A 27,353-nucleotide genomic window follows, 5' to 3' on the forward strand; every position below is an offset into this window, starting at 1 on the left:
GATGCTTTTGAACTGTGGTGTTGGAGAAGACTCTTGAGGGTCGCTTGGACTGCAAAGAGATCCAACCAGTCCATCCTAAAGGAGATCAGCCCTGGGTGTTCATTGGAAGGACTGATGCTGAAGCTGAAACTCCAATATTTTGGCCACCTCATGCGAAGAGTTGACTCATTGGAAAAGACCCTAATGCTGGGAAGGATTGGGGGCAGGAGGAGAAGGGGACGACAGAGGATGAGATGGTTGGATGGCATCACCGACTCGAGGGCCATGGGTTTGGGTAAACTTCGGGAGTTGGTGATGGACAGGGAGGCCTGGTGTGCTGCGATTCATGGGGTTGCAAAGAGTCAGACATGACTGAGAGACTGAACTGAGTAGAACAGTTCTTTACGAAAAAAGAGAAGGTTTGGACAAAGAGCCCAGTAGTACTTTTGGAACTGAAAAATGATCACTGAGGTAAATAAATTAATGGAATGGATGAAACATCAGAGTAGACACAGCTGAAGATAAAGTCCGTGACTGGAGGTTAGACCTGAGGAAATTGCCCAGAATTCAGCGCTGAGAGGTTAAGTGCTGATTCTGTGAAAAAGAAGATAAAAGAGTCAGGGTTGGAACCAAAAGATTCCATGTTTGTCTAGATGGTATTCCAGGAGACAAGAGAAAGAAAATGGTGAAAAGACATTATTTCAGAAGCTAATGCCAAGGACTTTCCAAAACTGAAGGAAGATACTGCTGTGTAGGTTGTAGTAGTGCACTGAGGATTGGGTAGGGGGATTAAAAATACATCGGCATCTAGACACTCAGTGTGGAAAACTGCTGGAAAGTCAAAGAGAATGAGAAAATATTAAAAAGCAAGCTGGGAGAAAAGACAGATTATCTGCAAATAGCAGACTTCATCAAAACCACAGCAGAGGTTAGAAGACAATGTGACACTGTCTTCCAAGTGCTTAGTGGATATGAAAGTAGAATTCTACACAAACCCAGAGTATCTTTCAAGAGTTAGGATGAAAAGGCATTTTTCATATCAACAAAGACTGAGAGCGTTTACCTCTAAAGTGGTCGTGGCTGAGAGAGCTACCAGGAGACGCATGTAAAAAAGAAGCATTCATCGTTTCTTTTCTTTGAAAGAAGGCTAAGATTTAGGATGATTTGAAAACAAGGGAGTTGTAAACATTGAGCAATAGTAAGGTGGAAGATTAGTGATGGATGGGGTGGTGCAGAGATCAGAATTTAGTGTGTTCTTAGGTCTTCATGTTTTGCAGAGGAACTGTGAGCTCTCATCTAAAATCCTCCATATTTCACAACAAAGAAGAGAAATATTCAGATGTTGCCTTGGGACCCCCATTACGATCACTAGAACTACCATTCATGCGTCCTGAATTCTTTCATTTATGTTATTTCATTTCATCTCACAGCAACCATATGAAAGAGATGATCGCTCCCATTTTGCAAGGGGAGAAAACAGGGGGTGTGTTTACCTCTGTACCCCCCAGCCCTCCAAGGACTGCACGGCTCTAAGTGTGCTCTGGAAATGGGACCTGGCAACCCAGCAGAAGTCAGCGTGTGGTCACAGCATCAGGAAAGTGCTACCTGGACTGTCCAGCCTCAGTCTCCGCCATCCACAGGGCTCTGCCCCCACCGTTTACCTCCTTGGGCAAATGACCTCTCTAGTCTCCTGGCTGACAGGTGCCCTTCAGCCCTTCAGCCCTGGGTGTGCTTCCACCGTGGGTCACAGCCCAGCAGAGCCTCCCAGGTCTTTGTTGTGGCTTCTCAAGGTGTCTGCGAGGTGCTGGACGCTGTCGTGGCCCTGTGTTGCCAGTAGCACAGTGAGACCGGAGCATCTGAGCACCTGCCCCCGCACACCTGCCAGGCCACCTGCCTGCTGCCCCGCCACCCCCACCGGCTCGCTGTGGTCTCAGAGCTCAGATTTCTTTACCTGAGGAATTAGCAGCAAGGACACTAGCATCTGGGCAATACCGACTGGAACCCAGTTGCTAGGCTGCCTGGAACCCTGTTCAATTACTCATTGCGGGTGAGTGCCCAGATGTCCTCCTTCATGGAGACTTGGTCAGCATCTCTGCATCCAACAGAAGGCTCCTTCTTCTCAGGTCTTCTTGAGAGTCTCTGTCTCTCTGTATATTTATATGTATGTATGTGCTGTGCTAAGTCGCTTCAGTTGTGTCCGAGTCTTTGTGACCCCATGGACTGTAGCCCGCCAGGCTCCCCTGTTCATGGGATTCTCCAGGCAAGAGTACTGGAGTGGGTTGCCATGCCCTCCTCCAGGGGATCTCCCTGACCCAGGGATCAAACCCATGTTACTTACATCTTCTGCATTGGCAGGCAGGTTCTTTACCACTAGCGCCACCTGGGAAGCCTGTATGTATGTATAGAATATGCCAGATTAACTGGTGAAGCCTGTGAGAATACACTGTGGTGGGTTTGTGTTTGGGTTTGTTTAGTCTGGACTTGCTGTGTGGCTCTTGAGTCGCCTGCTGCTCTCAGGCTGCCGCAGCCCTCAGCTGGCCACCCCACCTGGCTGGCACGTAAAAGGAAGGGAACTCTGAGTCACCGGAGGTGCCCGGATATGTAACATATGTTAGCTGCTTGTTTCTGGCGCGTCACACATCGCCGTCATCCTAGGAGGGTTTCGAGTCTGTGCAGCGTCTGGGTGGACCTGAGTTCTGTCCATCTCCACGTGGCTTTCCCGTGCCAGCAGGCCTGGTGGACAGGTGGTGTCTTGGAGGCAAACAAGGCTCGTGCCTGGTGCTGATGAGCACCGTGTCTCCTCCCATCTCTCTGCTTCCCCCCTAGAGATTCTGGTGGTGGGTCCTAGGGCAGCTGTGGTATTGAGCCGTGTCCTGTGCTCCTGTGGCTGAGACAGCATTGCAATTTACCAGGGGGGGGCTGGAGGGTCAGGTTACCCCTTCCTTCAGGGGACAGCTCAAGGCAGGGGAGCGGCGTGCATCTGGGAGTGTGGGGACCTGGCCTCCCGTCTGCCTCACCCATTCTCAGATGTAGCCTGGGAAAGCCCGAATCCTCAGTTTCTCCAGCTGTGAATTCAGGGGGTCAATCTCCATGTTGTCAAGAAAATTGAGTGTGATGATAACAAGAGAAGATGCTGTGTACCGCCTAACACACAGCACTCATGTAAGGTGTCGTTCCTCTTGGTGCTTGGAGAATGGATTGGGGAGGTTAATGGCCCTTGGTGTTCCATATTTCAGGGCCAGGAACCATGAGAGCCATCTGTATATATATTGATTAGTGATGAGGTATGGAGGCCAGGTCTTTAGTCATAAATGCGTGCGATCATGCAGTCACTCAGGAGCAGGTATTTATTGAGCATCTGCTAATCGCCAGTGTCTAGGGCCACGAGGGAATGGACCGGTGGAGTTGTGAGCCATGTTCCCTCCAGCTTCCCAAATTCAGAAAAATCAGGTGCATTTTTCAGAAACTAAAGTGTATTCAATATAAAAGATTGTCCCTTATGCCGGTAATATCTCTCTCCTGTGCTTTGGTTGACAAATGTCTTCTCTTTTATGAAATGATGGTGATAGTAGATGGTAGTTGAGTTTTGAAAAATTGCTCAGATAGCACATTTTAAAAAGGTGTTACCAGTCCTTGAAATCCAAAAGCTTGGAACCTGCAGGTCCAACCCAGCCTCCCACCCATTGTGGACGGCTCTTTCCATTCCTGACAGGTGGTCATCTGACTTCTACTCCGATGATTCCGCGGAAGGGGTGCCTCATAGACTCACAAAATAGTCATTCCGGTTTGGGAGAGCCTTTGTTCTTTTTGAAATAAGATAAAGTTGAAATATGCCATCCTGGGACTTCCTGGTGGTCCAGTGGCTAAGACTCTGCACTCCCGATACAGGGGTCCTAGGTTCCGTCCCTGGTCAGGGAGCTAGATCTCACAAGCTGCAACCAAAGCTCCTGCATGCTGCAAAGGAGATCGAGGATCTAGTGTTCTGAAGCTAGGACTCGGTGAAGCCAAATAAATAAATAGATATTAAAAGAAATCTGCTATCCTGTGACTTTTGCCCAAGAGTCTGACTCCTTCCATCTGCAGCAAAACAAATGCATTTACCCTCTGGATTTCTGATGTGTTCCTTCTAACTTGTTTCCCAGGGTACTCACCTCACTTTCTTCACCCAGTTCTCCAGGGCTTCATTCTCACCCTTCACCTTCTCTGGGTCACCTGCCAGAAGTCCCTCAAGGGTCCGTCTCCCAGAGGGACACTAGCCCAGCTGTGGGCTGATTTGGGCTGATTCCTGCCTGCTGGGCCCTGAGAGCAGATTAAGGAGGAAAAGGTCGCTTTTGCTTTTGGCAGCTGTGCTGACTGCTGACTCACAGTGAGTTACAGTCTGCTCGACCCTGAGGGTCTCTGCCATCTAAACCCCTGATAAGCCGGGGTGTGCCGCTTGCCTTCTGTTTGGGCAATGACGTCTTTTCATGTAAGTGCAGGACTCTGTGTGCGTGCCTATTATATTTCATCTTGTCAGTTTGGACAGGTCTGCAGAGAAGTTTGCGTGGTTTCAGCGATTCAGGTCACTCGACTCTTGGTTCAGCCTTCCAGCTTACCAGCCATTCCCCCCAGATTTGTGTCAGCAGCACAACTGACAAATCTGTCTTCATCCAAATTTTTAATTCAGCATTTAAAAAGCAAGAGCCAAGGACAGAGCCATGGGTCCCATCAGTAGAGACCTTCCAAGCTTAGACACATCTGTGAATCTGTGCTCCAGACAGCTGTGCACGGGGGCAGTGTGTCTGCATGTCAGCCAACTGCAGACCTGGCGCTGGGGTGCATGTCCACACTGGGGGTGTGAGCTCTGTTCCCAGCATTGGCAGGATTACGACTTTCACATTTACCTTTTCACCCCACATGTCTGTCTCAAGTTCACATTTTTAATTTGCTGCTGGTCACACCTAGAATAGTTCAAGCTCCTCCACATCAGATCATTGTCTGTCTGCCCCCGAAAGCCTTTCTACCTTTCTGTGGTCACTGCCTCGGGGACGGTGCCACCACGGTGGTTAAGCCAGCTGCAGGGTTCCCTTCTCCACATCTTCGTTTTTCTTCTCACTCCACAGCCATTTCAGTCTCCAGGCCCTGGAGCTTCTCCTCCCTCAGTGTTTCATCATCCACCCTTGGACTCTGGTCTGTCTTGCGTTGGTGACTGTAAGAGCTTGTCCATCCTGGAGGAGCTACTCTGTCCTGTCTCACCCCATCCTGGTTTATGCTGTCTCACCCCTCCTGGTATATCCTGTCTCACCCCTCCTGGTGTATCCTGTCTTACCCCTCCTGATGTATCCTGTCTCACCCCTCCTGGTGTACCCTATCTTACCCCATCCTGGCTTATGCTGTCTCACCCCTCCTGGTGTATCCTGTGTTACCTTGTCTCACCCCTCCTGGTGTATCCTGTCTCACCCCTCCTGCTTTATCCTGTCTCACCCCTCCTGGTGTATCCTGTGTTACCCCTCCTGGTGTATCCTGTCTCACCCCTCCTGGTTTATCCTGTCTCACCCCTCCTGGTGTATCCTGTGTTACCCCTCCTGGTGTATCCTGTGTTACCCCTCCTGGTGTATCCTGTCTCACCCCTCCTGGTGTATCCTGTCTCACCCCTCCTGGTGTATCCTGTGTTACCCCTCCTGGTGTATCCTGTCTCACCCCTCCTGCTTTATCCTGTCTCACCCCTCCTGGTTTATCCTGTCTCACCCCGCCCGGTGTATCCTGTCTCACCCCTCCAGGTTTATCTTGTCTCACCCCTCCTGCCTCCTGTTTATCCTGTCTCACCCCTCCTGGTGTATCCTGTCTCACCCCTCCTGGTGTATCCTGTTTTACCCCTCCTGGTGTATCCTGTGTTACCCCTCCTGGTGTATTCTGTCTTACCTCTCCTGCTTTATCCTGTCTCACCCCTCCTAGTGTATCCTGTCTCACCCCTCCTGCTGTATCCTGTCTCACCCCTCCTGGTGTATCCTGTCTCACCCCTCCTGCTGTATCCTGTGTTACCCCTCCTGGTGTATCCTGTCTCACCCCTCCTGGTGTATCCTGTGTTACCCCTCCTGGTGTATCCTGTGTTACCCCTCCTGGTGTATCCTGTCTCACCCCTCCTGGTGTATCCTGTCTCACCCCTCCTGGTGTATCCTGTGTTACCCCTCCTGGTGTATCCTGTTTCACCCCTCCTGGTTTATCCTGTGTTACCCCTCCTGGTTTAACCTGTCTCACCCCTCCTGCTTTATGCTGTCTCACCCCTCCTGGTGTATCCTGTCTCACCCCTCCCGGTGTATCCTGTCTCACCCCTCCTGCTGTATCCTGTCTCACCCCTCCTGGTTTAACCTGTCTCACCCCTCCTGCTTTATGATGTCTCACCCCTCCTGGTGTATCCTGTCTCACTCCTCATGGTGTATCCTGTTTTACCCCTCCTGGTGTATCCTGTGTTACCCTTCCTGGTGTATCCTGTCTCACCCCTCCTGGTGTATCCTGTCTCACCCCTCCTGGTTTATCCTGTCTCACCCCTCCTGCCTCCTGTTTATCCTGTCTCACCCCTCCTGCTTTATCCTGTCTCACCCCTCCTGCCTCCTGTTTATCCTGTCTCACCCCTCCTGCTTTATCCTGTCTCACCCCTCCTGGTGTATCCTGTGTTACCCCTCCTGGTGTATCCTGTCTCACCCCTCCTGGTTTATCCCGTCTCACCCCTCCTGCTTTATCCTATCTCACCCCTCCTGGAGTATCCTGTGTTACCCCTCCTGGTGTATCCTGTCTCACCCCTCGTGGTTTATCCTGTCTCACCCCTCCTGCCTCCTGTTTATCCTGTCTCACCCCTTCTGCTTTATCCTGTCTCACCCCTCCTGGTGTATCCTGTCTCACCCCTCCTGCTTTATGCTGTCTCACCCCTCCTGGTGTATCCTGTGTTACCCCTCCTGGTGTATCCTGTCTCACCCCTCCTGGTTTATCCTGTGTTACCCCTCCTGGTTTAACCTGTCTCACCCCTCCCGGTGTATCCTGTCTCACCCCTCCTGGTGTATCCTGTCTCACCCCTCCCGGTGTATCCTGTCTCACCCCTCCTGCTGTATCCTGTCTCACCCCTCCTGGTGTATCCTGTCTCAGCCCTTCTGGTGTATCCTGTGTTACCCCTCCTGGTATATCCTGTCTCACCCCTCCTGGTGTATCCTGTCTCACCCCTCCTGGTTTATCCTGTCTTACCTCTCCTGGTGTATCCTGTCTTACCCCTCCTGGTGTATCCTGTCTTACCCCTTCTAGTGTATCCTGTCTTACCCCTCCTGGTTTATCTTTTAGCAGCAGTCCCCAAACATTCTGACACCAGGGACTGGTTTCATGGAAGACAGTTTGACCATAGACCATGCGGGGGGATGGTTTTGGGGTTATTCAAGCGAATTACATTTATGGTGAGCTTTATTTCTGTTATTATTACATCATCTCCACCTCAGATCATCAGACATTAGATCCCAGAGGCTGGGGACCCCTGCTTTCCTGTGTCGCCAGGAAGCAGAAGCAGACTGTTTATGTCCTTATGCTGCTTCAAGCCCTGTTGAAGGTGCTAGGCGTTCACCATTGGCCTTCACTCATCTCGTCAGCTGGATCGCTTCCTGCTCCCTCGGGCAGCCCCACCCGTCACGCATACCAAGTGCTGCTAGTTCCCGGATGCAGCACCTTCATTTGGGCTTTGCACACGGTGTTCCTTTCACACTTTATAGTCACCGACTTCTCCTTCAGAACTCCGGTCAAGCTTCCCTCCTTTGGGGCTCCCTCACTGACTGCTCCAGCCAGGGTCAGGGGTCCCTCTTCCAGGCAGTGGTCACACTCGGGCAGACTCATGAGATACTGGATTGTGTGGTTTAATAGCTGTTGTCTGCCTCCGCCACTGGTCGGGGGCCCCTTCAGACAGCGACTGAATTCTCTTTACTGTCGTAGCTGCAGCCAGCGCAGGGCCCGGAGACATGTGCTCAGAATTTGCTGAGCTCATGGGGGAGTGGGTGGCCTGGCACAATATGACCCAGTGACTGGTAATTTCCCTGCCCATCAGTCCTCCAAGAGTCTGTGTCTGTGGCTTCTATTTGGTTCACGGGCCTTGTCATCTTATTTAAAAAAGCAAAAGAGGTGTTTTGACATTGATCAGGTTTTGCTCCAAATCATCTGATTTCTCATCCCCTCTTGGCGAGTTCAACCCCATTTTTACTGTCTGGAAGCTGGTTCTTCCCCTGCCTCCTACAAGTCCCTGGTTGGACACAGGGTGTGCTTTTTGGTGATGTCACCACACAGGCACTCCTTTCCAGGTGGCTTCCCACAAAGGGCTTCAACCACCCAGGCCCCTGTGGTCCTGTGCTCGGCCCTCGTTCATGCCATCAGAATGCTCTCCATCCGGCTGCTATGGGGGTGGAGAGGGTTGCAGATGGGGAGCGGGACTCGTGTGTGGGAGGCTCTCCCGGCTAGGACTGGCTGCAGCGCCATTGCTGCTGTTCATGCTTCATTGGCCAGAACTTAGTCTCCAGGCCACCGTGTCCAGCTGCCAGGGAGGCTGGCCACTGCGGGCTCGCTGTGGCCCAGGAGGAAAGGGACACAGACAGTGGGGCATTAACACTTCCTGCCACACCCTTACTCAGTCTCGGCTGTCGTCCCCGCGTGTCCCTGGCTGCACCCTGGAGCCCTGCTGGCCGCGGTGGCTCTTTCTGTGCTCTGAGCACGTTGGCACTCCCACTGCCGGGCCTGGGCATTGTGCCTTGCTCTCTGCCTCCCTGTCCTCCGAACCCCAGTCCTCTCTGCTGGCTGGTTTGGCTGGACTTGCCTCCCCATCCCTCCAGTCTCCTAGCAACCCTCCTTGCCCTGCTCACGTGTCTGGGCCTGGACCATCTGATCCTTGGCAGCTGCCGGCCCTCGCCATGTGTGTGCCTGGATGGGAGCCTGTCTGAGTCCAAGTCCCAACAGGACAGGAGAGAGTCCTTTCAAGTGTCTCATGCTCTGAAGTCCTTCCTGGGATGCTGGCTATGGATTGAGACTATTTTTAGAGACAATTAGACAGTGTGAAGACTAGCAATGAGAGTCGTAAAAGAAGACAGTGGAAAACACGGCTTCGGGAAGCCAAAGGAAGTGGTGCTGTGTTTCTTGGAGGAGATATGCCTGAAGGGTAGAGCCAGTCTTTATATATAAGTACAACATTGTTTAAAAATTGTTTTAAAGGGGATGGTGTTACAGTATACCTTCTTTTGTTACTCTGAAAAAGAAAAAAAGTGTCTCACATTTTAGTGTGGGATTTTTAGGTAAGAGATGAAGAAAGAATTAGTGGATTCCAGAATGTTTGGATCTGAGGATGGGGGCCCGAGAGGGCAGAGCCCGTCTCTTAGACGTGACCTGCTGGTGCCCGAGGCAGACGGGTAGTTCAGAGTCTTCCCCTGCCCTGCGATTCTTAACAAAAGAATCTGGTACTGTGCTTTTGGCTCATACCTGTTTGAGAGATGCTCATAGGAAAAGTATTTGTCTCTGGGTGATATTTCCCAACCATTTCATAAGCAGGAAGGTCTATTGTCTTGTAGACTCAAGAACTTAGATGCCTGAATTCCATGACCTATTTTGTCATCCACTCGATGGGAGCTAGTCACTGTTCCCATCTTGGATGGTCTTGTCCATTAAGTGGGATGGATTTGCAGGAGGTGTGGTTGAGCCTGAAAAGGAAGGAAGTTTTGTCACAGGCCACAACCTTGAGGAGTACACTGAGTGAAATACGCCAGACACAAAAAGACAACTAACTACTGTCTGACTAAAGCAAGTGAGAAACGTGAATGAATTCTCAACCACACCTGCGAATCCATGTGGGATCTTCCCAGACCAGGGATCAATCCCGTGTCACCTGCATTGGCAGGTGGATTCTTACCTACTCTGCCACCAGGGAAGTCCAGAATCAGTTTCTTTGCCTTTTCCAACTGTTAGAGGTCCTGTCCTCCATCTGCTGGGCTGGCGTGCACCCTTCCTGTAGATACTCTACACCTCCATGGTGCACACTCGGCACACACATGTTTGCGTGTGCTTGCATGTGTGTGCCTGTGTCCAGTCATGGGAGGAGCTTCCTGTCCCAACCCCACATCCCAGGCAGGCATCCTTTCCTCTCCCGGTTGTGACCTGTTTCCATACTTGCTTGATCCCCCATGACTTGGGGTCAGTGGGTAGGACTTCATAGCTCCTTGGCTCAGCCAGAAGGTTGGACAGGGCACTGGTCATCCTGAGTGGGAGCCCCAAGCCCACAGTTTTATAAGGAGAACTGCCTTTCATCTCTGTGTTCAGCACAGTGTCTCAGATGCCAGTGGCCAGGGTGCCACCCATCACACAGCTTTGTATGGTCCAGCCTGTTTTCTAAGGAGAGGAAGCTCTTCTTTGTGAGATGCTGAGTGAGGAGAACAGAGCCCAGCAGGTGACCCTGGACCCCTTCCCCTCCTGAACATGTGTGGAGACAGGTGACTCACTGTCCAGGACCCAGGTCCGCTCTGCCCCCACCAGCCAGCTGTCATATCTCCATTTCACAGGTGGGAAAAGCCAAGTGTTGGGAGGTTTCCACCGAGTCAGACATTTGAGGGCACTGTCAAGCTCCAGTACATCAGTTGGGCCAGGAAGAGCGGCCTGGTGAGGCAGCAGGTGCCCGAGGCTGGGCGCCGTGGGAAGTGGGCACCACACAACCCACTTCTGGAGCCATGGCAGACTCGTCCATCCATCCATCCACTGTGTCTTTGGTGCTTTTCAGATTTAAGAGTTTATTAGCATTAAAAGGGGAGATTCAGGAGTGAGAGGGGACATCATCTAGAAAGTACATTCACTAGCACGTTCCAAGTGATAAATTCTTCCACCACCAACACCCAAATTCTGGAATCAGGAATTGTAGAACCATGTACAGGGCCTTAAAGGTCCTTTGGTCAACTTGACTGAAGCACAGAGCAGGAATGAGCTTGTCCAGAGTCACACAGTCCCTAGTTGGGAGCAGGGGGAGATATGTGCCCAGGACCAGTGCACCTCGTCCTGGTCTCCTTGACCTGGTGTGGCGGGGGGAGGGCTGAGGACTCCACTGTGTCTAGTGGCCCTCCTGCATTCCTGTGGGCCCAGGGCCAACTCACATGGACAAGGTCAGCAGTGAAAGAACCCCAGTGAACAACTGCTGTTCACCACAGCTTCGTGTATGGCTGTGCCTGTTAAGGGCTTGTAAAAGTTTTGGAAATCTTTGGAACAGCTCAGAGCCTCAGACGTGTGGCTCCCCTGCCTGGGCTGTGAGGGCTCATGGGAAACATGGCTCCAGATGGGCGCCCCCACCACCAGGCTTCCTCCTCAGCTCCCTTAGTTCCTCAGTTCCCTCGGGGTTTGTCCCCATTGTCCAGGGTTTCCACACCCCTTTGCTCTCCCGCGGTCTCCACGGACCAGCTCCAGATCTGAGTTGTCAAAAGGTTGTCACCCTCCTGATTGCCATAGGGACTCAGTCGGAGGACAGTCACGTAGACGGGGCCAGCGTGGCAGACCTACGGAGTTCCGCAGCATCTCTACAGCCGTGGTTTCTGCTCTGGAATTGTCGCTCCCTCCTGGGAAGAAAAATGAAAGTGCCTTGACCTCTGCCTTCCCCTGCATTCTTGCAAATGGACTTTCTCATACTCCCCCCCAACCACCACTTTTCCTTCTAGCCCAGCCTGTGGATGCACTGGAGGCCTGGGAAGGGTCTGGGCAGCACCAAGAATGACCCCCAGTCCCTGCGCCCCATGAGGACCCACTGTCTCCTCTATCCCCCTTGGAGAAAAAGATGGAGTGAGAAGCCAAGAGGGCCCAGAGGCTCCTGGTCTGGAAGATGTCCAGGAAACCTGAGCAGGAAGAAGGGAAATGGCTGCTTGGGACTCCAGAAGGACAAGAAGCAGCACATGCAAGGGAGAGACACAAGAGATTCTGAGGGAAGAGCTGGAACTTGAGATCAAGAGGAGCTGGAGGGCTCCGCAGGTCAGTCGACTCCAGCAGGAGTCCCACGCAGTGTTGTCATTGGCGACGGGAACTCTCAGGATACGGAGGAGAAAGCAGATTCCCTCACCAAACACATCTTTTTATACCTGCTATGTGGGGTGTGGGCTGCGGAAAGGAGCCATTGCAGCTTCCTAGGGATGTTCCTCCTGGGGATCCTCCAGTGCCTGGGGATTCTCCTCCTGGGGATGCTCCATCATCTGGGGATACTCCATTGCTTGGGGGTGCTCCAGTGCCTGTGGATGCTCCTTTGCCTAGGGATATTCCAGTGTCCAGGGATTCTCCACCTGGGGCTGTTCCATCACCTGGGGATGCCCCAGTGTCCCGGGATTCTCCACTTGGGGATGCTCCATCACCTGGGGATGCTCCAGAAACTAAGGATGCTCCAGAATCTGGGCAGAGCCAGAGATAGTCTGGGATGATCAGACCCTCTGGCCTGAGCTTTCTCTCCCACAGAAGGTGGACCTGTCTGCATAGGTGTTCTGCCTCTGGGGTTGTTCTTCCAAGGTCTCTGAGTCTAACACTCATCCCTCTTTGGCTTTTAAAACAAAACTGAATTAAATGAAAATTTTTATTTTTTAATATTATTAATATGTAAAATTGACACAACACAATTTGCCATTGTAAATTTTATAAAGTATATGATTCCGTGGCACCAAGTGCATTCACACTCTCAGCACCACTGTCGTCTCCGGAGCTCTGCCCACCCCCTCCCCAGCCCCTGCTAACCTCCATGGTACCTTCTGTGTCTCTGAATTTGACTACTCTGAGTATCTCCTGTAAGTGGAACCATGTGTATTTGTCTTTGTGGCTCATCTCACTGTGCATTTTGTCCTCAAGTTTCACGTTGAAGCGTCTGACACAGTGCGTCAGAATTTCTTTCCTTTTTAAGACTGAATGATGGTCCATTGTACGTATAACAGAGTGTTGATCCCTTCGTCTGTCCCGTGCATCTGTCGACAGACACGGGCTGTTCCCCGCTTTTGGCTGTCCTGTATAACACTGCTGTGAACATGGGTGTCCCCACTTTTTTCTTCTGTATAAATATCCAGAAGCAGAATTGCTGGATCATATGGTGATTTCTATGTTTAATTTTTTGAGGAACCACCGTGCTATTTTCCATCACATTTGCACCATTTTACCTTCCTACCAACCTTACCCAAGCCTTCTGCTTTCTCCACGCATCCTTGTCAGCACGCGTTACTTTCTGGTGTTCTGATGACACCATCCTAGTGGGTGTGAAGCACCTTCCCTGGCTTTGAGGGCTTCCAGGTAGACTGTGTTGAGACCCTGAAGTCCTGGGGAGACCATGGGATGATAAGCTAGAAAAGAAACGAGGGCTGGAAGGCTGTCCTCTCTGTGCTGGCTTCTTGGCCATGTGGGCCTGAGGTGGGACTTGCCCAGGCTGGCTGGGGGCGGCCACTGAGCCTGGTTGAGCACCCCCTCCCAGACCAGGGAGTAGAGGGGTGTGGGTGGTGGGCTGAACCCTCTCGGCCCTTGTCCTGAGGACAGTGGGGAGGAGACCCAGGCAGCGAGGAACTTGGTGGGAGCTGCACCGGCCTGGGAGGGGTGAGGGGCTGGACCACAGTGTTCTGAGATGTGAATATCTGGGCTGAGAGGGACTCTTACAGTCGCCGCTGAGCCTCCTTACTCTAAAGAAGAGGAAATTCAGAGCCACAGAGGAGAGCGAACCTCCGAGTGCCCTGAAAAACTGGCTACAGAGTGGGGCCTGGGATTCAGGTCTCTTGGCTTCTGGCTTGGTTCTTCCCCCCCAAAGTCGGGAGAGCATCACGGTAGCTTCATGTCTACTCGCAGCTTAGTGTTTACAGAGGGGCAGCGGCCTCAGGGCCACTTGCTCATTTTTCATTGCTTTTCCACATCTCATCTGCCTGCTGTCTGGCAGAGGCTTCACGGGGATAAATGAGAGAAACGGCATTGACTTTTCTAAATGAAAGAAGCGTTGTGCTCCATGCAGAGTATGGCTGTGAGGGGCCTGTGAGCGTGGAGGAGTCGGCTCCACACTGCTTGTGTCCCACTGGGATGAGGAGTAACCATGTCTGAGGGAGGACAGGGAGCTGTGTGCGCGTGTGTTTGTGTGTATTCGCGTGTGCTGTATGTGTGGTGTGTGCATGGTGTGTACATGTGTACAGGACCCCAGGTGTCTTGACCCGACTCCTTTCCCAGCCTGTGCCCGTATCTGTTCAGACCTCACGGCCCCCAGCTGATATTACATGAAATTAGACAAGAACCTGATGCTGGTTTGGCCACAGCAATTTTTGGAAGTTTAACTTAACACAGTCAAACAAAATTGTAACTTTTTTTCTCTTTGATTACCAAAGAATTATTTATTGTACAGAATTTGGAAAACAAACTAATGAAAAAATAGCTGGTACTTATAAGGGTCTCTTTTGTAGTAGTCTTCTGAAGGTTGTATGTTTATTAACTCATGTGTGTTAGCTTCTGTTATCATCTCCGTTTCCCAGGTGAGGAATCTCAGGTACCAGGAGGTCATGTGACTGGAATCTGGCCAGCCTGGTTCTGAGTCCAGGGCCCCGAATGCCAGGCTGATCCACCCCACACAAATGAATGTCACTCGTCACCAAACCACTAGTAATATTTCTGTTTTTTAAAAAATAATAAATTATTTTATAAGTTTTTCATTATTTAGTGGCTTTTATAAAATTGGGGTCCAGGATGAGTGAAGAGGAGGGCAAAGGGAACACGAGGAGACTTGGAAAATAATGCAGGGACAGCTCAGGTAAGAGAAGGAGCAGGCATACAGTTCATGATTGACAGGCTCAGGAGATACCTTGGGGGCTCGGTCGGGACAAGGGCTTCCATCCTGGCCAGGCTGGGCTCTGTGGGCTCAGCTGGAGTTGGAGAAACATCAGCATCCTTGTCTGCCCATTGGGAAAACGAGTTTCTCATTCGTTTAGTGTGTTAACCCTGAAGAACGACCTTTTGTTTCTGAGTTGTTTGTTGGAACTTAGAATCTCGTATGCTTTGAAAATGCATCTTTCTGCATAGGGTGGTTATTTCCTGATCAGAAAATCCACCCACCCAACAGCGTCTGGATCAGGGCTGGATTGCTTTTTTTAAGTTTCTTCACAAGTTGGGATTCGGTGCTCTGGAGGACTCTCCTGTTTCTCACACCTATCCCTCCTCATCCTGCTCTTCCCGTCACGACTTTCTCTGGATATGGACAGCCCCGTCCACGCTGTAGCTGCTAGGGACGGAGGCTTGTTGTTGTTCAGTCTCTCAGTCGTGTCCGACTCTTTGCAATCCCATGGACTGCAGCACGCCAGGCTTCCCTGTCCTTTGCTGTCTCTTGGAGTTTGCTCAAACTCATGTCCATTGAGTCGGTGATGCCGTCCAACCATCTTATCCCCTTTGCCCCCTTCTCCTCCTGCCCTCAGTCTTTCTCAGCATCAGGGTCTTTTTCAGTGAGTCGGCTCTTCATTTGGTGGCCAAAGTATTGTAGCTTCAGCTTCAGCATCAGTCCTTGCAGTGAACATTCAGGGTTGATTTACTTTAGGATTGACTGATTTGATCTCCTTGCTGTCCAAGGGGGGCTACTTAAATGCAAATGAACTGAAATCAAACATGATTCAAAATGTAGTTCCTCAGTTGCACTAGCGCTGTGTCAAGTGCTTAAAGCCAGGGCCTGGGGCTACCACGTTGGACGACCCAGAATTACAGAGCAGCTCCATCATTGTAGAAGTTTCGTAGAACAGCACTGTTGTGGCCTGGCTGGGTCAGTCAAGGTCAAGGTCCAGACCTACAACAGACACTACCATAGCCATTTTAAGAGTAAAGATACATTTTAAAAAAATTAACTTATTTGGCTGTGCCTGGTCTTAGTTGCAGCATGTGGGATCTAGTTCCCTGACCAGGGCTTGAACCTGGATCCCCTGCATTGGGAGGGCAGAGTCTTAGCCACTGGACCACTGGGGAAGTCCTTGAAAGGTACTTAATGCAGGAATTTAAGGGCTTACAAACCAGCTAGAAGGGTTGGGGGAGCAGGTTGCAGAGGAAGCATCGGGAGTGATCCCAGAACCATGCTGGATTGCCAAGGGGACTGGGGCAATGGGATGATGGGAAGCTGGGGAATTTGGGCATGGCCTTGCCCAGAGCTGGCTTCAGATCATAGCATGTTATCTGCAGTCCAGGGACCAGGAAGCCATCACTAGAGCCTTTCTGTCTCTACCGAGCAAGAGTAGTAACATGAACACCCTCCCCGTTGGACTTCGTTTCAATTCAGGCCTTGACTCGGTCAACCCCATGGCCACAGCAATCTGGCCACAGGGAGATCGGAAAGTGTGTCCAGCATCTTTGAGACAGGAGGGTGCAGGGGAGGAGGATGGACAGCTGCTGAGTCAGTCCATCCAGAGCCAAGAAGGACCCCAGCCTCCCCCATGGGGAACACCCCAGGCTGCGAAGGCCAGCCTGGGCTGTCTGCTGAGCCCAGACTGTGTCCCGTCCTCCCTGCGCGAGCACCCGGCTATCTCAGCAACGCGCTCGATGGAGAAGATTAATGGCCTCCTGGTTGCTGCTCATTTGGCCTTTAATGGGCAGAGAGAGCTCGGTTTCTGTTTCAGGTCTGCTGCTCTGCTCTTAAAGGGAACAGAGGCCCCGGGTCACCATGGGCTTCTGCGAAGACCTTGGGTGGCTTCTGGCCAGAGAGAAAGCACGTCCTTTGTGTTACAAAAATGCATCCATCTCCATAAATCAACTGAGGTTGTATTGTGTGTGTTCAAAGCCCGGCCGTTGGGAAAGACCCCTCTGTGTGCAGCTGAAGGTGCTGAGGCTAGAGAGGGAGGTGGTGTTCACAAAGCCGGTCAGTGGCTCTGAACCTCTTCCACACATATGGCTAATTGAGGGTCCCTTTCTGGCACCGGGGGTTTGGGCTTCTCTTCTGAGGGTTGATGTGGAGGCATGCTGACCACCAGGGTTTACACTGAGGGGTCGGGGAGGGGATTTCAGAAGGACTCCCCGAGCTGAGAGCAAAGGGAACAGCATACTGAGAACATGCAAGGATCCTGGGGCAGGCGAGGACGGAGCTTGTCTGAGTGAAATGCGGCCATGACGGCAGGCAAGGGGTGGACCAGGCTGAAGGAGGAAGTGCAGAGAAGCGGGCAGGGCCACTGCTGTGGGCTCACAGCCCGTGGCAGAGCCTGGACGTTGAAGAGATTGAACTGGGAGGACGATGGGGCCTGATTCATGATTGATATTTCTAAAAGGTCACTGCCTGCTGCCTGGAGATTGGACCGGGGATGGGGAGGAGGATGAGGGAAATAGAGCTGCTACCGCATCTCAGGCAAGAAACGGGTGGTGGCCTGGACCAGGCTGGGGCACCAGAGGGGAAAGTCATTGCTCATAGCCTCTTCCCCGGAAATACTCCCCTGTGGTCACAGCAGGGAGCCTGGGAAAGCTTGTCCTCTCTGGTGCAGACGGCCAGTCCCAGCGCTGTTTTCCAAGTCGTCCTCAGCAGGACGTCATCGTCCGTCATCACGGGCCTCAGTGAGCAGAGGCTGGGCCTCTTCTGGGATGGGCCCCTGGAGCAGGTGCATATAGGCAGGCAGATTAAAGAAAACCACTTGGTTTTTCATCCCCAGGCTCCAGGTCCCAGCTCCTCGAGGGGCCCCAGGGGAGCCCAAATCCTGAGCCCATCTCCTGTTTGAACCCTAGCAGAGCAGACAGTCCTGAGGCTGACTGATGCCTTGTCCTGGTCCCTCGGAGCAGAGCCGTGGGTGTGGTGAGAGGTGCTGCCCAGGGCAGCTGGGCTCCTTCTCAAGTTGGAGACACTTTCTCCCATACAAGGAAGGTGTCCGCTATGGATGCCCACCTGTGTGCACAGCTTGGTCGGCTGGGCTGCCGCCCTGGGCTCGGGCAGATCGTCTGGGAAGGCAGGAGCTGGAGCTTACTTAGACAGTGGCATCTTTTCAGCTGGCAGCCAGGAGACCGAGCTTTGAATCAGCTTTGTAATTTGAAAATTGGTCTCTTTGCATTGGGTGGTTATTTCCTGCTAACAGAAGCCGTCAGAGACACAGTGCTTCCCTCCCTCCACACTTTGCTCTGGAGCCACCCATGTGGGGTCCGAGATGGAGCTTTTCTGTTCCTGGCGTTCTCAGATCACCATGTCCTCTTGTCGTGGGCCCCACGGGTTCTGATGGAGCCTCGGGCCTGACTGGGGAGTCGTCCCAGGGCATGGTGGACAGTCACGTAGGGTGGGGAACAGTCACATGGGGTGGGGGAGGCTGAGCTGGGCCTTAAGGTATAGCCTCGGCGGGGGGCAGCCTGCAGGGCCACACATGTCTCTTGTGTGTGTGCATGTGTGTGCATGTATGTTTGTGTGTGCATCTCTGTGTGTGCGTGCATCTGTGTGTGTGTGTCTGTGTGCATCTCTGTGCACGTATGTGTTTGTGTGTTTGTGTCTTGTGTGTCTGTGTGTGTGTCTGTGTCTTTGTGTGTGTTTGTCTGTGTCTTATGTGTCTATGTTGTGCCTGTGTGTGTCTGTGTCTTATGTGTCTGTATGTGTGTCTGTGTCTTATGTGTCTCTGTGTTGTGTGTGTGTCTGTATGTGTGTCTGTGTCTTGTGTGTCTGTGTCTTATATGTCTGTGTGTGTGCCTGTGTGTGTCTGTGTCTTGTGTGTGCCTGTGTGTGTCTGTGTCTTGTGTGTCTGTGTCTTTGTGTGTGTGTCTGTGTGTTGTGTGTGTGTCTGTGTGTTGTGTGTCTGTGTCTTTGTGTGTTTGTGTGTCTGTGTCTTATGTGTCTAAGTTGTGCCTGTGTGTGTCTGTGTCTTGTGTGTCTGTGTCTTATGTGTCTGTGTGTTGTGTGTATGTCTGTGTGTCTGTGTGTGTCTGTGTCTTATGTGTCTGTATGTGTGTCTGTGTCTTAGATATCTGTGTGTGTGTATGTGTCTTATGTGTCTGTGTGTGTGCCTGTGTGTGTCTGTGTCTTTGTGTGTGTGTCTGTGTGTTGTGTGTGTGTCTGTGTCTTGTGTGTCTGTGTCTTTGTGTGTGTCTGTGTCTTGTGTGTGTGTCTGTGTCTTGTGTGTCTGTGTCTTTGTGTGTCTGTGTGTTGTGTGTGTGTGTCTGTGTATTGTGTGTCTGTGTGTTTGTGTGTGTGTGTCTGTGTGCATGTGCATGTGTGTGTCCATGCGGCCCCGCCAGCCACCCATCCTGGTTGCAGGGCTGCAGCTGCGCTCAGGCTCCAGGACGGAGACACTGAAGGTTGTTTTCTTGCCCTCTGGCTGGGGAGGCTGTCATTCCTCTTTTCCCCGCGGGCCTGTTCGTGTGTGCTTCTCCAGATGGTGCTCTCCCGAGAGGTCTGAGTGCTCTGGGAACGGTTCACAGTGTAAATAAGGTCACCGCGGCCCGGGTGGCTCCGAGGTTGGCCCACCCAGACCAGGCTTTCCGACTGCCTCTGGGCTCCATGGGGCCCTGCTCTCGACGGCTTGGGGCCCAGGACGCACCCACCCCGCCCTCCCTGGGTGATGGGGGTCTTCTCCTGCCTGCTGCACCTTGCCTCCTTTTCCGACATCATCCGTGGACTCTGGGATGGTTGGGTTGGGACGTGGCTGGTGCTGTGAGAGAGCTTGGGAGACTGGGGGGCAACTAGGGACAAAAGGGAGGCAGGCACTGTTGAGGCCTCGCGTCAGGAGGGAGCTGTGGCCTGGAGGGTCCTTGTGTCAGAGGGGTTCACGGCTGCTTCCACGGCCCTGAGGGAAGAGGAGGGGCTGATCCAGGAGCTCCAGAAGAGGCTGGCCAAGCCAGGGGTCGAGGAAGGAAGGTGGCTTCTCACAGATCAAAACGGCAAACAAGGTCACAGCCCCCCCTGGTGAACCTGGTAAACACATGACCCAGCCACATTGGACCTGCTCGGTCCAAGGTGGCACGTCCACCCACCTCCACCCTGGGGGCCCCGGGGCTGATGGTATGCTGGATGCTGCCTAATGAGGGTCACATCAAACACAAAGGGTGTTCTTGGGGTCAGAACTGCAGACCCTTCACCCCAAGGACATGAAGCGGGCAGAGGGTTCATGGCCCCTGTGTGAGGGCACACATAGAGCGAGTGGACACAGCATCTCCAGCCTCACTCTGCATCCTCTGCTCTTGTGGGTGATGGGAACACACACCTGGCTGGTTGTCACGGTGCCCTTGTGCAGCAGGTGCCTTGATGCATCACGTCCTGTCTTCCAGTCTCTTCCTCTGGGGCCTCCTAAGAAAGGCAGAGGTCTGGCCGAGCAGGGTCTCCCTTTTTCTAAGCTTGGGACCACCCCCCCACAGTGATGATGGTGGCAAGCATGCGAGGGATGGGACCCCTGTCTGGAAGGGGTTGGCTCCTCTGGGTCCTTGATGGAGACGCGGAGCCTGTGTCTGCAGAGCACAGTCTGAGCGTTGAGGAGAGCTCAGAGGCTGCTCTCCAGGCTGGGAGTGGGGGTGGGGTTCTGATGCCACAGGGACCAGATGGCACCGGTGCAGGAGCAGCTGCCACAGAGGAGAAGGTGCAGACCAGCTGGCACCTGCGCAGACCTGGAGGGCTCCTCTCGGGCCCAGCGGGTGGGTCACGGGCACCTGCACCTCTGTGATAAAATGCCACCTGCCTGCCTCTCCTGCCTGCACAGCCATCAGTAACCTGTCATGATATGCCTTCCTGTCGTGCTCAGAAAAGTCCCAGAGCCCTTGAGGTACAGCACATGGGGGTCCTGTCAGTCAGGTGGCATGAAACTGGAAACTTCTGTGTGTCACTGGTGTGATGATGGGAGGACGTAGACTTGGGAAATGCAGGAGTGGCAGTCCAGACAGGTAGGGGCTTTGAGGCACTTGAGCAAGCGCATTAGGTCTGCAGGGGACAGAAAGCCAATTCAGATTAGCTTAAGTGAAGTTACCTAAGGAATAAAGCTGGAGACCTCGGAGGTGGAGCTGGCATCGGGGTGGCTGGATGCAGGAGCCCAGCGGTTGTCAGAGTCTGTCTCCGGGACGGAGTGTCTCTGGGATCTGAGGCTAAGCTGGGTCACGTGCTCATCTCTGAACTGGCCCTTGTCGGGGACAAGGCCGGTGGTGAGGGCGAGAGGGCCAGCTGGGAGAAAAAGTTACTTTGAAGGGCAAACCTAGAAGGATGAGTCCAAGTTGATTGTGGGAAGGAGGGGCACTAGGCGAGGGACCACGTTGTCATCTGGGTCCAGCCTGTCCTGAGGAGGGGGAAGGGGCCCCAAGAGGTGGCCAGCAGCTTCCCTGGAAGAACCCCGTGCACATGATGCAGAGAAGAAGGTCATTGAGGGGGGCTTGCAAGTGATGTCCGTGCCCCTGGCCTGGCTCTGGCCACTGTCTCCCGGGCGACTGACATGGCCTCCAGATGCCAGGCTCTTTGCCCACAGTGTCACCCCATTCTCGCAGCGCCTCCTCATCTCACAGAGCCTGGCCAGGGCCAGTCTCAAGGTCACAGGTCGTCCCAGGGCCTGGACTGGGTCGTCTCTTGGTGGACCTTGTAGGTTTCTGTGGGGAGGTGTCAGTGGGCAGACAGGGGAGAACCCACCAGGCCCGGGCCATGTTCTGGGGACAGTCGTGGAGCTTTGTATTGCCTTCAAGCCAGAGCCATGCAGAGGCATCTATGCTGGATTCCTCTGGGTCCTGCCCAGGTTTTCTGTCCCTCTACCCCCTCCTGGCCACACCCACTACACACAACGCCATTTCCCAGATGCCAAATGCTACACAGTGAGTCACCCTGAACAAGTGGCTCTCCGCAGCGCACACTGGGCTGCTCCAGTTTCTGCAGGTCAGGAGTTCAGAAAGGGCTCCCTGGGCAGTTCTGGCTTGGGGTCTTTTCGTGGGGTTGCAGTCAGATGACAGCTGGAGTTTCTGGGGGGTGGAGAGGACTCCCCACCCCCACATACACTGGTGGGGCTTCCTCACAGCGTGGTGGCCCAGGGCTGGTGTTTCGGATTTTCCACTTACCTTAGAAGTCACCTCTGTGTCACCTCTGCGTCACCTCTGCTGAACTTTATGAGCCAAAACAATCACAGAAGGCCAACTTATGTCAGGAAGGCACATAGATCCTATTGCTCAATTAGGGGAACATCATGGGACCTGCTGTCGTGATTTAAAACCTCACAGCTACCGGCTCTCCTATCCAGCAGCACCCATCGCCAGACGGGCTTGAGGTACCTGGATGCCCCCTTGCTTTAGTCCAACCCCTTCATTTATGATTCTTACTTTTATTTTGGAGCTCAGGTGCAGAGATTTGAGTGAATTATATCCTTCAATTCACTGCACATTTGTCAGCATTGATTCATGCAGCGGCTCTCACTCATTCATTCTTTTTTTCCTGTCCCTGTATCCTATTCTCATTTTGTGCCTCACCTGTAGACAACCATTCTATTCTATTTGTATGTGTGCTTATAAGTACATATTTTAACTGCTATGTGTTGCATAGCATATTTCTCTTTTTATGCATCCTCCTCTTCTCACTGTGTTTCTGAGATCCCCAAGCGCTGTAATGCATACATCTCATGTCTTACCCACTTAAAATGAAGGGAGAGACGTGTCCAGGGTCACACAGCTAACCTGGGCTGAGCTTGGACCAGAGCAGACCCAGCGTCACACTCTGGTGTTTCTATGGGTCATCTCCCTGGCTCCTGCAATGGTTTGAAATGAGATTTTTAAAAAATACTTGCGAGTCTGGGGCCCAGAGCACATTTCCAGGGCTCCTGCCTCTCCCCCGCAGTGACCACTGTCCCTGTCCTCTCCTGCAGGTCCCAGCTATGGGAGCCCGCGCTCGGCTCACGCCAACATGAACGCCAACGCAGCTGCGGGGCTGGCGCCCGAACACATCCCCACGCCGGGGGCCGCCCTGTCCTGGCAGGCCGCCATCGACGCGGCCCGGCAGGCCAAGCTGATGGGCAGTGCTGGCAACGCGACCATCTCCACGGTCAGCTCCACACAGCGGAAGCGGCAGCAGTACGGGAAGCCCAAGAAGCAGGGCAGCACGACAGCCACCCGCCCGCCCCGCGCCCTGCTCTGCCTGACCCTAAAGAACCCCATCCGGAGGGCCTGCATCAGCATCGTCGAGTGGAAGTATCCTTATTGGGTCGGTCGCCTGGCGTGGTCGGAATGCAGAGTTCTAGGCCCTCCCCAGCCTTGAGTCAGAGCGTCTGGGGATGGAGCCTGGGAAACTGCCTGTATAGCCAGCTCTGCAGGGATTGTTCTGTACATAAAAGCAGTGTTTGAGCAAACAAGACTGAGGGGTTATTTCTCCTCGCTCACCGGGCTGAGCTGGCTCAGGGCCCACTCAGTGCGGGTTGACATGTCACACCCCACGCCCACCTCCTCCTGAGCTGTGGGCTGGCACAGCTGTGTGACCTCCCTGTGAAGGTGCAGGAGTCCATCAGCATCCCCTGGAGGGTTGGGACGAAGCGCAGGTGTCTGAGCTCTGCCCGGGCCTGGCTGAACTCTCCAGGTGCAGCTGGGGTGGGGACCACCAGCCTGGGGGGTGACGCAGACCCCGTGTCTGCACGGAACCCGGTGGGCACGGGCTGCAGAGGACGAGGCTTTGAAGGGCTGGGCTCTCACGAAGCAATCCTGCCCAGGAATCATGGGGTGGGGGAGATGGGAAGGCCCTTGAGGGTGAGTGCATGTGCCCCCGACTTTCCCGGTGAGGACATGGAGCCTGCAGGGTGGCACAGACAGGACTAGGACCCTCGACTCAGTGCCGCGCATTTTCCTAGGAAGAAGCCACTCCGGCAGGCCTGCCACGTCTCCTGGGGTTCAGGGCGGGTGTTAGGTTTCATTGACAACTTTCCTTGGGAAGATTTACAAGTTTTGGGAGTGGATGAAAGGTATAAGGAGATGACTCGAGAGAGAAGAACATTTCTGTTTAGCAAGAAATATTTGTTCTGTCAAAGCCTGAGCCCCTTAAGTCCCAAATCATTTGAGAAGAGGTGGCCTAAGCCCAGCACAGCTGCAGAGCTGGGCAGGGGGTCCCGGGGCCAAGGTGTCTGCTGCCCGTCTCAGAGGCTTGGATCTGTGGGTCCCTGTCGGGCTGCTGTCAGCACCGCTTGGTCAGGGCTGGGAAGGGGTGGCCGGGCCATGTGTCCAGGGTGGGGCAGGGGGCCTGGAGGAGCTGAACTCACTCTAACCACACCAGAGATTCAGATCCAGGTGCCCGGAACTCATATCCCAGCTCCCTCTCCCTGTGAGTCCAGAGTTTAGGAGAAAGGCACTGGTGGGGGGTCGGGGGGTGGTTGGGGGAGGCCAGGAGGAGGCCAGCAGCTCAGTGGAGTCCCAAGGGGACCCGACCTGGGCCTAAACTCCCAGCTCACAGTGGGAGTCTTCTCTCCACCATGCAGTCTAGCTTACTGGCCTGCGTGGTTTCTGAGCTTTAACACAAAGTGATGAAAGGATAGCCTGAATTCGGAGGCTGGATGCTGACAAAGCAGGAGACACCTGGGCTCAGCTGTCACTCACCTGTAGGGAGGGAACAGGTTGACACTTGAGGCCTGGCTCTTGTCCTGGTTGCAGGGGGGAGCCCCAGGGCAGATGATGGGGACAAAGATGCTCAGCCTGGGCTGAGTGGGAACAGGGTGAGAGGGAGGAGGACACGTGGGAGGGGGCATGAAAGAGCCGATTTCCTAAAAACACTTAGGGTGGGACTTCCCTGGCAATCCAGTGGTTAAGACTTCATCTTCCAATGCACATGGTACAGGTTCGATCCTTGGTCGGGGAACTAAGATCCCACGTGCCTCCCAGCGAAAAAGACACAAAACCATAAAGTAGAAGCAATGTGAAACAAATTCAATAAAGACTTGAAAAATGGTCCACCAAAAAAGTTTCCACCAAACTTTAACAACAACGACAATTGCTTGGGATGATTTCAGAGTGGATCAGTGTAGAAGATTCCTGACAAATTCAGACTTCAGAGCCAGACTCTCTGGTCCGACCCCATCCTACCCCAGCGAGGTGACTCTGGGCAAGTTGATGCATCCTGTCACTTTCTGTGTCTCAGTTCCCCCATGTAGGAACGGAGTGACAACTTCCCGCCATGCTGCGGTTTGAGTAGGGGGGTCAGAGTGGTCCTAGGGGGAAAGCCCTTGGTCAGCATCAGCACCCAGTCTTCCTCCCACCAGCATCCCAACTCCCCACGCATCCCTGGTCAGCTTAAAGGCAGCACAGCCTGCTGGAAAAGATGAGTCAGGAGCTCTGGTTCAGACCTGACTCCTCTATTTGCCAGTTCGGCCCTGGGAGATGCTGCTTTATTTTCTGTCTGTCCAGTGGGGAGGCTGGGCACCCACTGCAGGTCTTTTCAATAGCAAGGTGCACACAGAAACTGACAGTGTTTAGGGGGCGTGCTGGGTGACCAGACGCCCAGGTCTGCCCTCAGGGCCGAGGGAACCCACCCATAGGCAGCACAGTGTCCAGGGCACCCTGGACTGGAGGATCACTGATTCCTTCCAGGCCCCGAGCTGCCCTGAGAACATCCTGGGACATCCATGGCAGAGGAACGGACAGTGGACTCTGCAGGCAGGGGTCTGGGTTCTGGCCGGGTGGATCAATGCCTGTTGTGGGTCTTGGAAGTTTCTCAGGATCCCTGGGCCTCAGGGGTTTGGGCCAGGCCATCTCCAAGGCCTCTGTCTGCTTCAGGACTTGTGAGCTCTGTGAGCCCAGACTTTCCTGGAGATGGAGGTAGCCCCTCCCTCCAGGAATGGCCGTCCTCTTTCTCATCCTCCTCTGGTGAGGCTCCACGGACTGGGCTGGAAATGTGGCTGTGTTGGGGAGGAGAGATCAAGCTGAAAGAGCGTGAGCCGGGCCCTTCCTCTGAAGCAACCCCCACCCCCCACCCCATGGTCTTACATTGAGGGTGCAGGGCAGAAGGTGTATGATCACAGTTGCTCATTTTTGCATCTGTCTGATATTTTGATGCAGAAATCCGGGCACAGGGACCTCCCTGAGGGTTGGGGAGTGAAGCTTGGCTTATCCCCATGCCCCCCACCCTCCAAACCCCAGCACAACCGACAGCAAGTCAGGAGACCCTGGAATGTAGGCCGCCCCACCCCCACCCCCGAAAGCAGGACCTCAGTAGATGGAAGAGACCCCTGCACCCAGCTGCCGTCCCCCACCTGCACAGCTCATGCTGCTCTGCTGCTGGGGTCCAGAGCCCCTGGCCACCTTCAGGCTCTCTCGAAGCTGTCAGAGAATAAGGAGGAAGAAAAAAAAAAAAGACTCTGAACTTCAAGTTAAAAGATTGAAAGCATTATCTCCAAATTTCACCGAAGAGTCTCAAAGTCAAGTCTCTGCCTTGAGCCCCGCGGGGTCTGCCTCTTTCAAGCCAAGCCTTGTCTGGCCCCGAGTGCAGGCGGGCGAGCCTGAGGGCAGGGAGGCCTGGGAAGGGGTGGGCGGGGGCGAGTCCCGGCTGGAGCAGGCCCCAATCTTTAAAAGCAACGCCGTGCACACATGAGGGAAAATGAAGTCCAGTGCAATCTAAATAAATAAAAGAAGGGAAAAAAGTTTTAGAAATCTGTGTTTACTCTGGCACGCGACTGGCCTCCACTGCTTTTGACATATTAGGAAAAATTTTGGCGGGGCCCCATTAGAAGCACTTATAAAGGCATATGTTTCTTTTCAGAACACAAGGGGCTTGGAATGTATTGTTTAAACAAAATTCTTATGAATCTTCAATTCATTTAATATATATATATGTGTGTGTGTGTGTGTGTGTGTGTTTGTTTCACTGGTGCTTCCCGTGGCATTAATTCCTTAACTCCCTTTCCCCAGGCCATTTGAAATCATTATTTTACTGACTATTTTTGCCAATTGTGTGGCCTTAGCGATCTATATTCCCTTCCCAGAGGACGACTCCAACGCCACGAATTCCAACCTGGTAAGTACACCACCGTGTGCCCGCCTCTGCACGATGGCAGTGGGGGCTAAGCTTGGACCACGCGCACTCAAGCTGGAACATGCTTGATGTTACAGAAGCCGGCCGAGCTTGGATGTCAAGGTCTCTTTATTCACATCAGCACCTGTCTTATCTCGGCCTGTTGTGAGAAAGACTGTTGCGGTCAGACGGTTGTGAGCAGGGTACGCGCGGGTGTGAGTTCTGGGCGGTGGCGCATGGGTGCTCTTTCCACCGCATCCTGGAGGGGCAGGTGTCTCCTGGAGCGAGTGTGCCTTCTGGGTCCTCTGGCGTGTTTGTTCCCAGGGCCGTCATTCCGCTGAGGGGGCTTTGCTCAGGTGATCCGTAGGCTCGGTGCTCGAGAAGTAATTTCTAGGAAGCTTGCAGAAAAGTTTGCTTTTGCAGCCAAGATGGACTATTTAGTTAAGAAGGTTTTATGTTCTTGGGAAAGGCGGCTTTCCATCTGGATGATCGGGAG

The 27,353-nt window shown here is 53.3% G+C and overlaps 1 protein-coding gene and 1 long non-coding RNA gene across 3 annotated transcripts in view; one reads left to right on the forward strand and one right to left on the reverse strand.

Moving 5' to 3' along the window:
* Positions 1 to 27,353, forward strand: part of CACNA1C (calcium voltage-gated channel subunit alpha1 C) — a 384,443-nt gene that overhangs the window by 26,499 nt on the left and 330,591 nt on the right. For both annotated transcript variants that reach the window (XM_081589902.1, XM_081589903.1), the window contains exons 2-3: positions 22,740 to 23,061; positions 26,755 to 26,860. In XM_081589902.1, coding sequence (XP_081446028.1) covers positions 22,740 to 23,061; positions 26,755 to 26,860 — 428 coding nt within the window. The remainder of the gene's footprint in view (positions 1 to 22,739; positions 23,062 to 26,754; positions 26,861 to 27,353) is intronic.
* LOC145545434 (uncharacterized) lies at positions 24,808 to 26,460 on the reverse strand. Its single transcript, XR_014082078.1, has 4 exons — positions 26,100 to 26,460; positions 25,834 to 25,927; positions 25,650 to 25,745; positions 24,808 to 25,058 (listed from the first exon to the last, which is right to left on the reverse strand). It is a non-coding gene; the product is annotated as an uncharacterized LOC145545434 (long non-coding RNA).

The sequence above is a fragment of the Giraffa tippelskirchi genome, chromosome 4 (genome assembly GCF_054371585.1).
Source record: "Giraffa tippelskirchi isolate mGirTip1 chromosome 4, T2T-mGirTip1v1.2.pri, whole genome shotgun sequence".
NCBI classification, from domain to species: domain Eukaryota; kingdom Metazoa; phylum Chordata; class Mammalia; order Artiodactyla; family Giraffidae; genus Giraffa; species Giraffa tippelskirchi.